At 38.7% G+C, this 15,231-nt stretch overlaps 1 protein-coding gene across 2 annotated transcripts in view; it reads right to left on the bottom strand.

Moving 5' to 3' along the window:
* The window catches only part of CADPS (calcium dependent secretion activator), a 494,336-nt gene that overhangs the window by 137,297 nt on the left and 341,808 nt on the right, over window positions 1-15,231 (bottom strand). For both annotated transcript variants that reach the window (XM_077128802.1, XM_077128801.1), the window contains exon 12: window positions 2,943-3,079. In XM_077128802.1, coding sequence (XP_076984917.1) covers window positions 2,943-3,079 — 137 coding nt within the window. The remainder of the gene's footprint in view (window positions 1-2,942; window positions 3,080-15,231) is intronic.

Here is a 15,231-nt window from a genome sequence, read left to right as displayed (position 1 = left end):
CATCTTAAAAGGGTATTTGAAGGTGGGGGACAAAAATTCGCCTTACATTGCTATCACGCTTAATACTTGACATGGCACTTTCAACCCAGCCATATGGCAACCTGGTGGGGGCAGACAAGGCAGTTTATCTTGACTTCCTTAGAGGAGGAAATGGAAATCATGGCTGTTAAGTAACTCACACAGACCACATAAAGCAAAGGCAGGGCTCAAACTCAGCTCTGTCTTACTCCGAGTCCTCTGTCTTGCTCTACCCTGGAGCATTAAGAAGTTTTGGGCTTGGTATACATACATGCCAGGACTTCATAAATCCTTTCACTTTGGAAGAAATTCTTTATTACTTTAAAAGGAAGGTAAACTAACTCTCCAAAGAGAATAGCATGACTTAGTTTTCAAGTCGTGTGCCAGATATGATTCCACTGAACCGAGAGGAGCTGCTGGTTTAGTGTTTTGTTTTATTTTTCTCCCGGCAATGATTTGTTTTCTGATTATTTATTTGCTTGTTGCGGGACTAGCTCAAACTCTACTCTAAAAGAGAACCTGGCTGGACTCTCCAACTCAGAGGAGACTGGGTGGCATGATGGGATAGAAATGACCACCTCCATTAAGCACTTAAGAAAATAGATGCTCAGAAAGACCAAATGATTGGCTGTTCAAGGTCACCCCTGGGCATAGTGTGAAATCAAATCATGTCTTTGGTTTCAGTGGCTGTCCGAAGGAAGAAATAAAACAACGTAGGTGTTACGTGGTAAGCTGGAAATGTAGGACTGTTTTAAATAGCATTTTAATACTACTTTGAGGATCTTCTCTGAGTCATCTTTTGAATATTGCTCCATCTTGGGAGGGAAAAGGCAAAAGGAGAAAGTGACTGGGGCACAGGTAGGGGCCACCCAAGTGCAATGAGGGAGGCCTTTACAACACTCCAATCTCTTATTAGGGATCTGGGGAATCTTCAATCGACAACATGCAGCTCAGTGATGCATCCAACGAAAGACGGCATCTTTCCTATTTCAAATTGTAAGTTACTGCAGAGGGCGGGAGAGTAGTCGAGGCAGTGGGCTGCCCCTATAGGCAACTTCTTTGCCACCCCATCTGCTACCCCAAATGCTAAATCTTAGAAACAACACTGCTGTGAAAGATTAAAATATATTTTCTACGACTCAGATGACACCAAGTCTTTTGTAGATGCCAAAATAGCTGCTTTGAAAAGAGTTGAAGAAATATCAATTAGGAACTCAGTCGAAGACACAGAAAAATTTATGTATCCCTGCTGGTCGGTCTCCAAAACCAACTGAAAAAAAAAAAAAAGACTGTAATAATGAGAAAATGGAATATATATAGTCAAGATATAAGGTTCTTTTAATTTTTGTTATTGACTGAAATTTGGGGCTGGTAATTAATGGATATAGGTATACAAATGGAGGAAGAAGCTATTTTATGCTCTTCACAATTTGCTTTGGATTTGGCAGCACATTTTAAACGAAAAAGTACCTAATAGGAAACAGGCTCTAAATTTTTCATTTTTGGTTTAATGTTTAGAGGGTGTTCATTATTAACTCTTGGTGGTAAATATTAAAAGAAAAACATTTTAAATGAATGTGTAAAAGAGTCTCAAAAATAATATACCTAAAAAAAGTCTCAAGATAATAGGAATTATACAAAAAGAGAATGATTTAAGTTCAGAGGCATATTCTTGCAAGTTTCAAAAATGCGACTTATAATTATATAAATAACCATATAATCTTAGAAAACGCATTTGAGAATAATTGCCTTGCAATGCAAGGTAAGTTTGGTTTTTTTGCTTTTTTTTTTTTTAAGTCAAAGTGATGCGTTTCTTTCTAATGTGTCAAAGTTCAGATTCTTCTAATGAAGTGACTGTAAACCTGAGATAATCAATGAATCTTTTGTACGATATCATGCTATTTAGAAAAGAAAGGATTTTCATTACATAGAGAAAGAGACACGTAATTCTAAAATCAATAATATGTTAACCTTAGTTAATTATATAGCATTAATATGTATAATATTCCTGTTAATAACACATAGGTAGATTAACCTTAGTGTCTGGAGACAGAGATGAAAATTCTCCTCTACTAAAAGTCATTTCATCATTTCCCTTCACCTTTGCCATCTCCCCATTGGGATTAATTGACCTCTACCTCGAAGAAATGAAGTAAGGAATTATGGTTTACAGAAGGAAATAAATTAAGCCTTTTTCAGGCTTATCAATATGAACATTTAAAGCCAAAAATGTGTCTTCAGAACTCCAATAAAGACATACTACCAGTCCCTTAATTTTAAAGGATTCAAATTGAGTTTTAAAATACGGTATCAGGAAATGTTGACGCTCCTGCTGGATAGACTGGCTTTCAAATGTCTACAACACTATAAAAAATCCCCCAAAGAGTGAAAAAGACACTGAATATTATAAAGAGAAAACCCCCCATCTAAACAAACAGACCCAGTTCAGTTTAGCATATGAAAAATGAAATGGGATTTATTTACAAATAATTTTAATCTCTAAAATATACTCAAAAACGAGACGCTGTTTAATGAGGCGGGCGCACACTGCCTTATCTTCCGGGGTACTGAGTGAGGAGCTCTTAAACCCCAAGACAGGGAGGCAGTTTTTACAAGTTCTTCACAAGCAGGCGCCAAACTCAATTACCCTCTTGGGAATATTTCTCATATAGCAGCTGAAAAGGGGGAAGCTAAGACAGGGCGGCTGGGGAATTGGATCTGTCTCTACCGATAACTCCCTCTAGCTCAGTCTTGTTTCTTGTGGGAAGTAAAACTATCTCAACTCAGGAAATCGAGAACACATTTATAATAGCAAAAGGATTCTGCAATGGAGAAAAGAGCTTCTGACATGAAGGTGGAGAAACATTTTATTTTTAAAAGAAGTTCTCATGTTTAAATTGCTGTAGACCAAAGAAAATACTTGCCAGGCAAGAATAGGAATCATTAAGTCTGTGATCCAAAGTAAGGCGCTGTACCATCTCAAAGAGGGAAGCGTGGTCAAAGTTACAGGGGTTGGAAGAGATAAATTCATCCATGCCATGTTTTTGAGCTCTATCTGCGTCTGTTCATTTATACATGTGGAGAGAGACACAATTTAGAGAAACACATCACATTTTCTTTGACATTTCAAATACACAGGAATTCACTAGTCATTATGAACACTAGCTGTTTACCCATTGCCTCCCACCAACATCCCCAAGATATTCTTTCTACCTCCCATTGTCAACTTGCATCACTTACTGGTGAGTTTATTGCATTTGGGCAAAAATATATTGGCATCAACATGTTTATCAAATGATCACAATTCCAGTGCATTTATGTTGTTCTTTAAGCACAAGACCGTAACTTCGCCTGCATTTCACCAAACACTGAAAGCAGATCGGATCTTTGCTTATAAAAGCCTATTTAGCTTTTTAATAGATTCTGCCATTCCAGTGGTCATGTCTAGAGAAATTTCTTTATAATTATTGGGATTGTCTGGAAGAAGTGTTAAGCTGATTTTCAGCAAAGTGACAATATTTTTATCCACCATTGCCAATTTGTGTTCACAAAAAGTTTGAGTCCCCCTCCCTCCAAAATGAAAAAAAAAGGTAACAAAAATTTTCATTGAAACCTGGAGGGTAAGTTAGATGTTAATTTAATTTGCGATTGTGTGTGCTTACTCAGTTAGCAAAACTTATGAAATAGACACACAGAAATTTACTCAGCAAGGGCTATGATCTGCCATTTATTGTGAATTAATACTCTCAATGTAGTCACACTTTTCCTTACAGGGTGAAGGCTGTAGGCAAAACCTCCTAAGGGTTAACTAATTAATCTCAACATGTAACTAAAATACATGATACTCAATCGGCAAAATAATGCAAAATTGGGGCCAAGCAAACGTCAAAGACCAAAGAATAAAAGGAAGGCCCTATATGTTAAAGGATCATCTCTCCTCATCTCCTGAAATGCAGACTATGAAAAAAAGGAATCTTATCAAATCAAGCAAGATTTTATTCATCCGCTTGCATGCAACATTCTAGTGAAATACAGGGATCTGCCAGGAACCAGAGATGCTATCGGAACACAGGGAAAATTGATTTCTGACTTGAGAGGCTGTTGCGATAATATTTTCGGATGTAGCCTCTATTCCATGCAGATTATTATTATTTTTTTCTTTTTCCTTCCATGCTTGGGGTATGGCTGAAAGCTTGGGTTACTATAGCAGTGTGACTTTAAGATGATGATTTCTCCTCACATTAGTACTGATATTGCATATCGTTCAAATCCAAATGCACGGTATGGCAGATTTATACCTTCTTAGCGTTAGATTTTAGAAATCTTCTGTTGTTTTTCATAGAAGCAGCAAGTGGTCAGTGTTTGAACAAGATGTGTTGTTTATGCCCAAGACACACAGAAGTAATGGTTTCCAGAAGGCGAGCTGAAGAACGTGAAGTTTAACAGCCAAATTGCTCCATTAGGATGATAAAACATGAGCTTTTGGAAGGAATGTCGCGTGTGCAGGAATTTTATTAGAGATTCGCAAAGAATCCTCTTTGCTGTGTTGACTGCCTCAGATTTGTCCTCCCTCTGGAAAGTGCCCCTCAATGCGAGATCAGGGGCTTCCTTCCATCCAAAGAGGAGGATTCTTTTTGTTTAGTTGTTTGGTCTCTAAACTACATTTTTTCCTTGCACTCAGGATGGCGAGTTATATGCAATGACCAGGATGTTGGGGGGGGGGGGAGGAAAAAAAACAAAACCAGCTGCCTCTGGGGTGTGTGACTCCTTTGGCCCAAGACAAGTATCTTAAACTTGCTTCAATTCAGGTCTCCTCCGACAGAACTTACCCACGGAATCCAGGCGGACCCGCTCCATCCCTTCTCACAGATTCTGCCCTCTGACCTTTATCCCGTTGGACCAAGGTCATATCAATTCAGGAAAAGCTACATATGTGGGGTACATGCCAATTGCTCATCCTGTTTCAGTCTCATAAAAAGCCTCACCCATCTCTGTTCACCTGATTTTAACAGAAAGATCAGGCATTTTGGCTTGCATCGGCTTCCTGCTCTCAGATTTCTCCGAAGAGTTTGCAAGCTGACAAATCGGCCCGGGCCTCCCCCCCACCGCCCCGTTTCCGTTTGGCTCTGCTGTTTTATTGCTCTTCAATTATTCAATGATGATGGCACAACTGGTCATTTAGCTTAGAGAAAAGGGGGCTCTTTTGTAGCTGTTAAAAAAAATGGCACGTTTCAAGCCTCTTACTCTGTTAATTTGTTGAACCTCTTGAAAACTTTGTGGATGAACTATTTTGCCTCGCTGGCCACTTAGGAAATGGATCTGAAAAGGCAATTTGGCTCCTAGACCAGGACCTGGACAGAGACCCATTTCCTTGCTGCCCCCCACCCCCCGCCCACCTCCCATCAATCCTTCACTATGGTACAACGACTAGGGCTTCCCAGCGCTAATTCTTGGGTTAAAGTAAGTCTAAAGAACATTTTCATTTTTACTTACACAGTAAAGCAGGTTTACAGAAAGAGATGAATAGACTATAGAGTCAGCCTGTTTTCCTTTTCAGAGAATAATCCTGTCAAAATAAAAATTCCTTTTCTCTTCTTCCTTTCTTTCTTCCTTGCCTAAAACAACGACATTAGTCTACATGTAGAAAGAAACTGGGACTCGTTTTGGAAGTCTAGATTCTAGTTTGGGCTCCGTTTCTAATTAGCTGTAGGACGGATGCTTGCTGAGTCGTTTCTGTCTCTGAGCCTCAGTTTCCTTGTGTGTAAAAGGAACTGAACTGTAATTTAATGATCCTTAAAATCCGTGGCACGTCATCTTCTATCTGCGTGGGGATTTCCGGCCAGGAAAACAGGCAGCCCCTGGATTGCACTTGAACGAAATTAGCATTTATTCAGAATTAGGCTCATTATCTTAATGGTGGCGATAACTCAAGAGTGCTTAAGAAGGTGGCTGGCTCCCATGTAATCTTTGAGAATTCCACTGTGCTTGTTATATTCGGAAAAAGAAGGCGGGGGAAAGGATCTGATTTTTAAGCTCCATCTGAGCTGGCATTTTGGTATTTTCTGTTCTATGCTATATTCAAAGCACCTAGAACAGTGTCTGGAAAATAGGAGACATTCAATACATATTTATTGAACTAATGAATTTATTTCATCAAACTAAATAAATTTGCTCAATAAGTGTTTTCTATTTCTTGATTTATGGAATGTTGAGATACTAAATTCAGTGGGAACAGTTTATCTGATGGGATCTAGGATAACAGTTGGCTTAGCAGGTGGACATGGGGTGGGGATGGGGTCACAAAGACTGCCTTTGAGGCTAGCTCTGCCCTGAATAGGTATGTGACTTGAGGCAGTTGCTTAATGTTCCTGAGCCTCATTTTTCTCATTTGTAGTTTACAGATGGTATTCTAGTTTACTTTCAGAGGGCTGTTAAGGGGAACTGGTGAGAAGTATCTATCTAAGTCTTGAGGATACCTGACACATAGTAAGTGCTCAATAAAGTTAGCTAGGAGTAAAAGGGCAGGCTTAGCATTCCCAGAGCCAGTCTGCCTTCTGTTCCCAGCAACCCAAGGATGTCTCTGCATTTACAGCGAATGCTCCATCCCTTCCTTGCTCCTAAAACCCTATCGTTTCTAGGAAGCTGGGAATCCTTCCAGGTCGCTCCACTTCATGCATCTCCTCTGCCCCTGTAGACCAATTCCTCCGTCCTATCTCTGTGCCTTTTGTTGGGTTATGTTCCAACTTCCCCATTGTCAGGACAGGCACATACAGTTGAATCCTTTGGTAGATAATATGTTCCTTGAGGGCAAGTTTCTGCTCTGTTATTTCCTCTGCCAGCTCCCAAAGGAGCGAGGCCCTCAGGAGGTGTTTTATTAACAGACGTACTCTGACACCTCCACCCCAGGAAACTTCTCATTGGCTTTATTAAGGAGTCACACACATGGGGATTCAGATGGTATCTTGCAAATCTAAAAGTGGGAACATGTGCTCTTAGGGGAAAAAAAATTCTTATAGAAGGAAACAGAATTCTAGGTGCAGGTGTCTTTGGATACCATTCAGATTGTCTGCCTGTGTCTCCATACATGTCTAGGGCCATATGCATTACATATGTTGTCTCTTTTAAAATAAAACACTGCAGTGGTCCAGCTGTTCCAAGTTCTGTTTCAAAGAACTTGTGGGTGCTTCCCAAGCAACACCACATAGTCATTCTTGCACTGTCCCAGTCTGTTCTTCCACAGTGCTGAATATTAAAAAGTAAACGCTCCTTACAGCTTCATCTTCCCTTGCACAAACAATTGGAATGGCTTGATTATAGAAAAATAAAATTCTAATGTCAGTATGAGGAGGGGAAAACAGCCCACAGCAAAAATATGAGAGTGTCATTTCCTAAATTCAGAAGACTTTGGGATCACTTCCTTTGCTGATATTTGGCAGGTGTCAAGAGAATGAAAATGAATTTGAATATTAGGTTGCGCAAAAGAGAATTAGTTGAGTAAAGTGGCTGTTTTAAAACTGCAATGACATTTGGATTATCCCTTATTTTGGAAGGCACATACCAATGTTCTTTTTTCATTAACGTGTGTGTGTGTGTGTGTATATAGAAATTGAGAATTAACAGCAATTTAAGAACTGACTTCAATCTTTACCTTTTTGAGACCTGGTCTAGCGGTTCCTAAGTGCTAAGTTGTAAATGTACTGATAATGGGCTATGTGACTTCACAGGCTCTGCAGAACCTGAGGTAGTTTGTGTAACCAGGGCATAATTCAACATACCTTCCAAACGATGCTACCTTTTTCACTTCTGGGTTTAAACTGCATACGGATTTTGAAGTTCTTTATAGCATGGGCATAGGAAACTGACTTCAGATCAACTCAGACAAATAATGGATATGGGTACCTCAACTACATTAAGAGACTGAAAGCACTAACCACGAAACAGACTTGTGGAGGGCAGGCACACTTTTAAATAGAAACTAATCAAATCCTTTACTCCAGTTTATTTGAAGGCAATTTTTGAGGGCATTTAAAGAGTATTGGGAGACACCAGTTCCTGAAATGATGCCCTTAAGTGAGTTTTATATTCTCACTTATTCTACTGCATTAAAATTTCAGTTATGTGGTTCCTAACTGATTAGCCCTACCATTTTTAATCATGATGTTTAGGTTCATTTCATGGATGATACTCTTTTCCTTATTTTTCTCTCACAACTGGAAGAAATACATAATTATTTTTTATGATCTCTTGTCTCCACAGCACACATATTCATGTGAACTGGCTTCAGACATATATCTTTTTAGGTGGATTTGCAATAATGCCTATCAAACGTAATTTTCTTGGGGGAATAATACAGCTTTCAAATTTTTATCTTATTGAGATTTTTATTATTCTAACAGCTAAGGGAATGATGATGAAAGGTAAAATCTTCCTTTCATTTTGTGATATAGTATTTTGGAATTTTTTATGGGCTAAGGAAAAAGAATTTCTGTTGTTGAATGTATATATGATTGCTTTGTTAATAAATTCTCTGAAAGAGCCTCTGCTCTCTAATGAATTCCTTTTATAATAAGCTGGAGGTAGCTATTTTATCACTGAAATTTAGAGTGCAGCTATGGCTTTTGGATGCTAGAGGCAAGAGAATAGCTACTATAACTCTGAAGTCATCTGTGAGCCCAAACTGCAAATTAAAAGGTGACTTTGTATCTTTCTTATATGAAAAATGTGTGCTTGTCATATTTGCTTGACAGTACAAGAGTGAATGTATGGTTTGGACAGTAATGAACAATGACAGTAGTCAACCTCATCAGAAGACATGAAATAAAGAAATGACAATGATTGATGGCAGCTGCCTGCTTATGGATTTTTCTAGAAGAGTTTTTCTTGGCATGGTCAAGTGACCAGGGTATGTTGTGCCCTGCTCGAGCTCTACACAGCAAGCAAAAGACTGACTGGTCCTCCCATGCCTGCTTCCCTGAGGCACACAGCGGACCACTTAATTGAGAAACAACTTAATGCTTTCAAGGTCCCTTTTTGACTAAACCAAGCTAATGTGCATGGCCAAGGGAGGATGGCTTCTTCGGAAGCTATCAAAGGACACACTGCATTTTGCAGATGTCTTGAATTTGATGAAATAAAATTGATGTTTATTTCAATGTTAATCTTTACAGTTCTTCATAAAACAGTTGCTTTGAGTAAAAATTATTAACAGACTTTGCCAATGCTCTCAAAACAAATATATGACCTGTAAATGTAGTAGTTATTATATTTTCAATTAATTTACAGTGTACTTGATGACATTTTTATACTCCTTACAACATGAGAACAATATATTTTCTATATTTCAATGGTAATTAATAATGCATGTTGTAAATCACCATATTGCATGAAAAATTACAATTGCATCGGGAGTAATATGTTAAATGTGCCTGATAACAAAGAAATGTAGCTTCACTTAATGTAGTCTATTTAGAGGAAATCATGGTGTTTGAAAAATTTTGGACCTGATTGTAGGGGGCCTATTCTTCTAAAAAGTCATTTACTTTTCCAATGAAAAAGAAAGTGATTTACAGTGTGGTCTTAGGTCATGCAAGTTAAGTTAATATCAAATCAATTCTTTGATATCGCCTTCCGGCAATGTAGCAACTGCAAGTTGACAATACAAGAAGATACAGCAAAGATCCCATGAGATAAAATATAGAAAGGAATTAAGGCAAATGACTATTTGAAAATCTTCTAGGATAGCAATGCCTTATTGTGCAAATACACGCAAATTCACTCAGAACAGAATTCATTCAATCGCCTCTTCAACCACCCTTTCTTTCATTTTTTACCAAAAAAAAAGTATTGCAAAATCCTAAATACCCACTAAGTTCACATTCTACAGTAAGTTTCAAAAAATGCCTCATCACACATTCAAAAGAAAGTAAAGTTAAATTAGGCATCGGCTTGGAGTGGTGAAAGTCTGTCTGCTAGCCAAGGGTACGTTTATGCAAAATAAAAGACAAAAGAAAAGGAGAAAGAAAGCAAATTAAAGAGACAAAGAGAATTTTTAAAAAAAGAACTATTATTACATGGTCAGGAAGAATGGTATGTCCTACTTCCTCTAAGTTAGCATTCAGAAATTTCAAAACACATATTTGCCTGCTCTCTTGACCAATTTTTCTAGCTCCCGCTTATGTTGGGTCTTCCCTCACCACGTTTTTGGATGACGGCTTCCTGTGTAAATAAATTGCACACTCTCTAATCTTAACAACTTTAATAGAGAAGAGAAAGATTCTTCTAAAGTCTTAAAGTTATATTTTTCAAAAATTTAATATGAGTACAAATGATGTCAAAAAAGTTATTGTTGTCATTATCCTCAGGGACAATTGTCCTCAGCAGCGAGACATTTGAGACCAGAGGTTATAACTCTCCTTGGCATTGTGAGAGTGTGAATCTGAAGTTTTATGTAAATAAGCTACATAGACTCAGTCCTGTCCTTCATTTCCTGCTTTTGTGTGTGGTAGCCCAGTATATGATAACTCTCCTTTCAAAATTAATTCTCAATCGGGTCTTCCTTTAGAGCACACCCTCGAGCCAGGCAGAATGAATTTGATGCATCGACTTTATTGATTAAATAAATTTTACAATTTCTGTAAGTCTTGCTCAGTTAATGTCTTTGGGTTTCCTAGCCCACTTTTCCTTAAGGCATCATGGCTACCACACCACTGGTCTGCTGACCATACTAATCTTTGGATGGGGAAGGAAAAACAACAACAACAACACATTGTCAGAGTGCAAATGATCTGTTTTCAGGCATTAAGCAGTCAGGTAGCTGTGAATTCCATGAAACAAAGGCATTAGTTGCCGTTTCGTTGTGATGTTAATTCATCATCTTGGAATGCCAAAACTTAGGAGATGTTAATGGTTGGCTTGACTCTGAGGATCATTTGATGCCAATATGAAAACCAAGGAGAGGAGGCAATTATGCACACATCACATGCATCCTAATTTCAGTATGGAAGCTTACATTTCAAACCTAAGGTCAGGAAAATAACATGAAAAGTTTTACTACAGAGTCTAGACATGAGGAAGACTTTAAGAGGAGAGGGAAGAAGCACATTGCAGGTGTCAGATAATCTACTCTGATTATCTGAGCTGGGCTAGCTATAGGGGAGCACTTACCCTTCAGTCCAGCTAGAAGTTAGCAGGGTAAGAAGGAACAAACCAGAATAACATAAAGACTAGCAACAAGGCTCAGGAAAGCAGACAGGAGTTCTAACCTAGCAGCTAAAGTTCCTGGGTTCGAGCAAAGATTGAACAAGAAAACTTAAACAAAACAAAACAAAAAACAACCCCCCCCCCCCAGCCCAAACCAACAGTAACCAAAACCCCCCTCTGACTACTGAAGACTATTCAGGTGATAGCAAAAATAGAAATAATTCTGAAAAAACATCTAACTTTGGGGGTCTCTGATGTGGTTAACAGTTATTAGCTGAGAAACAGACATCAACAATGAAAGTCAATGCAGGTGACATACCAGATACAGCCCCCCTCCCGCCCACCTGCCCCACTCTGAATTAGGACCAAGGCACTGATTTTGACTCTTGCACTAACACCGAATGGACAGGGACATGGGATCCCAATGCGAGGCCACTTGGAATAATAAATTGTGAGAACACTCAACTACAGATTTGGGCATTATTTCCAAGTTCAGTAATGTTGGCCTTAAACATTGGGAAATTGCAAGTATTGGTTTTAAAAAGGTGTATACTAAGTACTGACTTAATTTCAAAAAATTCTAACAAAAAAGAAAAACAATAAGAACAATGACATACACACACCAAAAAAAAAAAAACAAAAAAAACCCCAAAAGAACAAAAAAAAGTTTTAAAAAGTTTGGTGGAACCCTCCCAAAGTCTTTGTAGAGTCACACACAAACTAATGAATAGCAGGATCTATTTTTTAGGTTTTAAAACTTCCATGTAAATACTCCACTCCATTCTTTCTTAGACGTGTCTTTTCGTTATGAAATTGAACTTTTTATATTGCAAAAAATAAAAACTGCGTCAAGAAGTTTGTTAAACTGAATTTAGAAAGACCCAAATAAACTCACAATTACTCCCAAGTTTCCCAAACTGTAAAACGTTCTATTCTCAAGTTTTCCTTGAGCAGACAGCGACATGACAAGACTGGAGTGTTTATTTTTCTTTAATCCCCAAACTCTCTCCCATTTCTATGCAACTTCCCTTTGCCCTGTAAATACTAATAAAGCAATTACAAAGTTGTCATTGAAAGGTTGTTCTTAAAAATTTGCTAGCAAGAGTGAGAATACTATGCACAAATATTCAAAACCAAGATTTAATGAGATATGCTAGAGTTAAGTATTTAACAGTGACCCTTACCTTTTGGAAGTCAAGGAAACCTTTTTAAAATGCAATACTTGATGGTTTTTACTTTTTGTTAGCTAGAGGATCTACGTTTGGCTTAATTTTTGTGGGTGACTTGATTAAACTGGAAACCAAATGTAAGTAACGGTCCAAAGTTTGATATTTAACAACTAGGCTATGATTATATTTTACTTTTCTATAACCTTGCTCTGTAGTACAAGGTGACCAACCACTGTGGTTTGTCCAGGACTGAGGGGTTTCCTGGCACACAGGACTTTCAGTGCTAAAATCAAGAAAGCCCTGGGCAAACCAGGATGAGTTGATCACCCTAAGTATGAGTCAGCCTTGGGGGTTTGATTCAGTTCCCCATATATAAGGCATGCTTTGTTTCATAGTGATGGTCTGAACTTAAAGGACTAAGGGCAGCTGTAAAGTACTCGTGAAATAATCACCGCGCTGTGGCTGACTCCACTAAAGTTTACGGTATCATCCCCAGCTGCTGCTTTTTGATTGTGATGCATAATAACTATTGAGTGTCACTGCAAACTGTAAACTCCCCTGCTCCTTTTCCAGTCTTTCTCATGGGCTTTTTGAGCTACAAAAACTTAGGTTGGGTTGGTTAAACTCTTACTGCTTTTCTCTGCTAGTTTCGAAATTATGGGACCAGGAACCCCACTTAGTGGAACTCCGGTGCCTAGGGTGTGACAGACAGAAGGAGCAGTGGGGAGGCCCTGTCTCAGGAATAACAAAGTAACCACGGGACTGTTGGGTCCAACACTATTAGGCTGAAGCTTTATGTAAGGATTAAGCTTAGAGCAGTGTCACTGCAGACAGTTGCGCATTGCACAACTCAATATGCACCATTCACATTTCTGTCTTTACGACAGGCATCTCCTGTAGTGCACGAGCTGCGAGCTGTGAGGCTAAATTTGGTGGTCTTGTCCTTGTAGGACCAGGTAGGTGTGATAGGGCTGGCAGGGCCTCACACTCTCTGGAGAACCCCAATTCCCCCGGAGTGACTTAGGGAGACAACAGAGAAGAGAGGAAACAAGGGAGAAGAGACAAAACTGATAAATTCCAAAGATGTACATTATCTCACCTTCTCACTTATCTCGCAGCCTGCCTTACATCTTCTTTAGGGTTGATCTTATTTACCACCTTGTCCCCCCAGAATCCTAACACTTAGGATTTTTGGTTTGGATGCTCCATTTACTACAAGTTCCCATGTCAACTAGGGTAGTAACAAACATGAAGCTGGTGTGGACTCAGTCAAATATTCCTGCTGATGCCTAAGGGCTGGTATTTTAATTTCATAGTTAAATGAATTCTGTCCAGGGAGGACAATCTAAATCAAGAGCCCCTATATATTTCCTGTGAAAAGACATTCTTTCTTCATCAGCTCCGATCAATAGTCTTTTGAAATCAGAGTCTGGTCTCCATTTAACTTTACCCCCCCCCCCCCCCCACTGGTCTTCCTCTTGTTTACTCTAATAAAGAAAAAGTGGGGCCAATCATAAACCATGTAGTAATTTTTTAATCTGGATAGATGATAGAACAGAAACATTGAATGTAAGGTGAAGTGGCTTCAGAAGAAATGGAGATTATTTGGAAATAAAACCAGTATTTCCCAAGTATCATCTGAGATCCATGTTTTATGAGGTTGATTTGGATGGTGATTATAATTATGTTTTTTTCCCCTGATGCATGGATAATTCCATTTCAGGAAGATATGATAGGGGGCACTGTTTCCAAACTTATTAAAAAGGAGCATGTCAAGCAAGGTGAAAGAAGGGTCCTATTGAATAGTTTTTAAAATGAAACAAATGCTAGGTATTTTTAATATCATATAATGTCTAAAACATTTTAAGGAGATATTTCCTTCTCTCTTTACGGCTCTCAAAGAAGCCTACAACATACCACGAGATGTTGAAGGAAACAAGAGGAGGGTAATGGTTGTGGGTAGGAGGGTTGTCCCTTCTCCCCCAGTCCCACCTCATTCTCTTCCTCATCCTCTCATGGTTTTCTGCTTGCATTTCCATTCCCACCCGGGGAAGGGGCAGTGATTAGGTGGTTATTTGCAATGTTCCACAAGGGAATGTATCTTCTTAAAACAAAATGTCAATCCTGGACAGGAATTCCTGGAAGCACCTGATGGATAGTATTTGCCATTCAGAAAGGGTGTATTCCACCATTAGCAACAGTGTTGCAAGGTTCAAAAATATAGCTTTGTTAGAAATGGACATTGCAATGGAATTCATTCAAGCAAGAACTTAGTTTTACCTAGTTGCTGTACTGGCAAAAATTACTCTATCTACATCTATATTTTGCCAAAGAACAGCAGAGGAGAGACTATGTGAAAGCACTCTATAAAAGGTCAGGTTTCTCCTTTGGGGGTCTTTGCACTTGCTTTCCCTTCTACTGTAATTCTACTTCCTCAGATATTTGCAGGGACGACTCCATATCCTTTGTATTTAAGCTCAGAGCAGCTTTCCTTGATCATCTGTCTAGTGCTCCCTCTTCCTGCTGAGTCACCTCTGCATGGCACTCTTCATGGTATTTGTGTGTCAGAAATGACCTGATTTATCTGCTGACTTACCTGCTATCTAGCCTCCCTTAATGAACTAGTCTTAATGAACTTGCTTAATGAAGTACTTAGTGAATGAGTGGATTCCACACCAGAGTAAAGAATTATCATGATTATTGCTAAAAATGACCTGGGCCTGAGTTACCCATAATTGACTTGACATTCAGGGTAAGACAAAAGTCTCTATTTAGGGTTAATATTTGAAACTAAAATAAGTCACTTTATTCGAGGTTTTATTTTCCTTGTTTTAATAAATGTCTC

Source organism: Tamandua tetradactyla, chromosome 15, assembly GCF_023851605.1.
Source record: "Tamandua tetradactyla isolate mTamTet1 chromosome 15, mTamTet1.pri, whole genome shotgun sequence".
Lineage (NCBI taxonomy): Eukaryota > Metazoa > Chordata > Mammalia > Pilosa > Myrmecophagidae > Tamandua > Tamandua tetradactyla.
The sequence above is the reverse complement of the archived record's forward strand: the minus strand, read 5'-3'. Positions and strand labels throughout refer to the sequence as shown.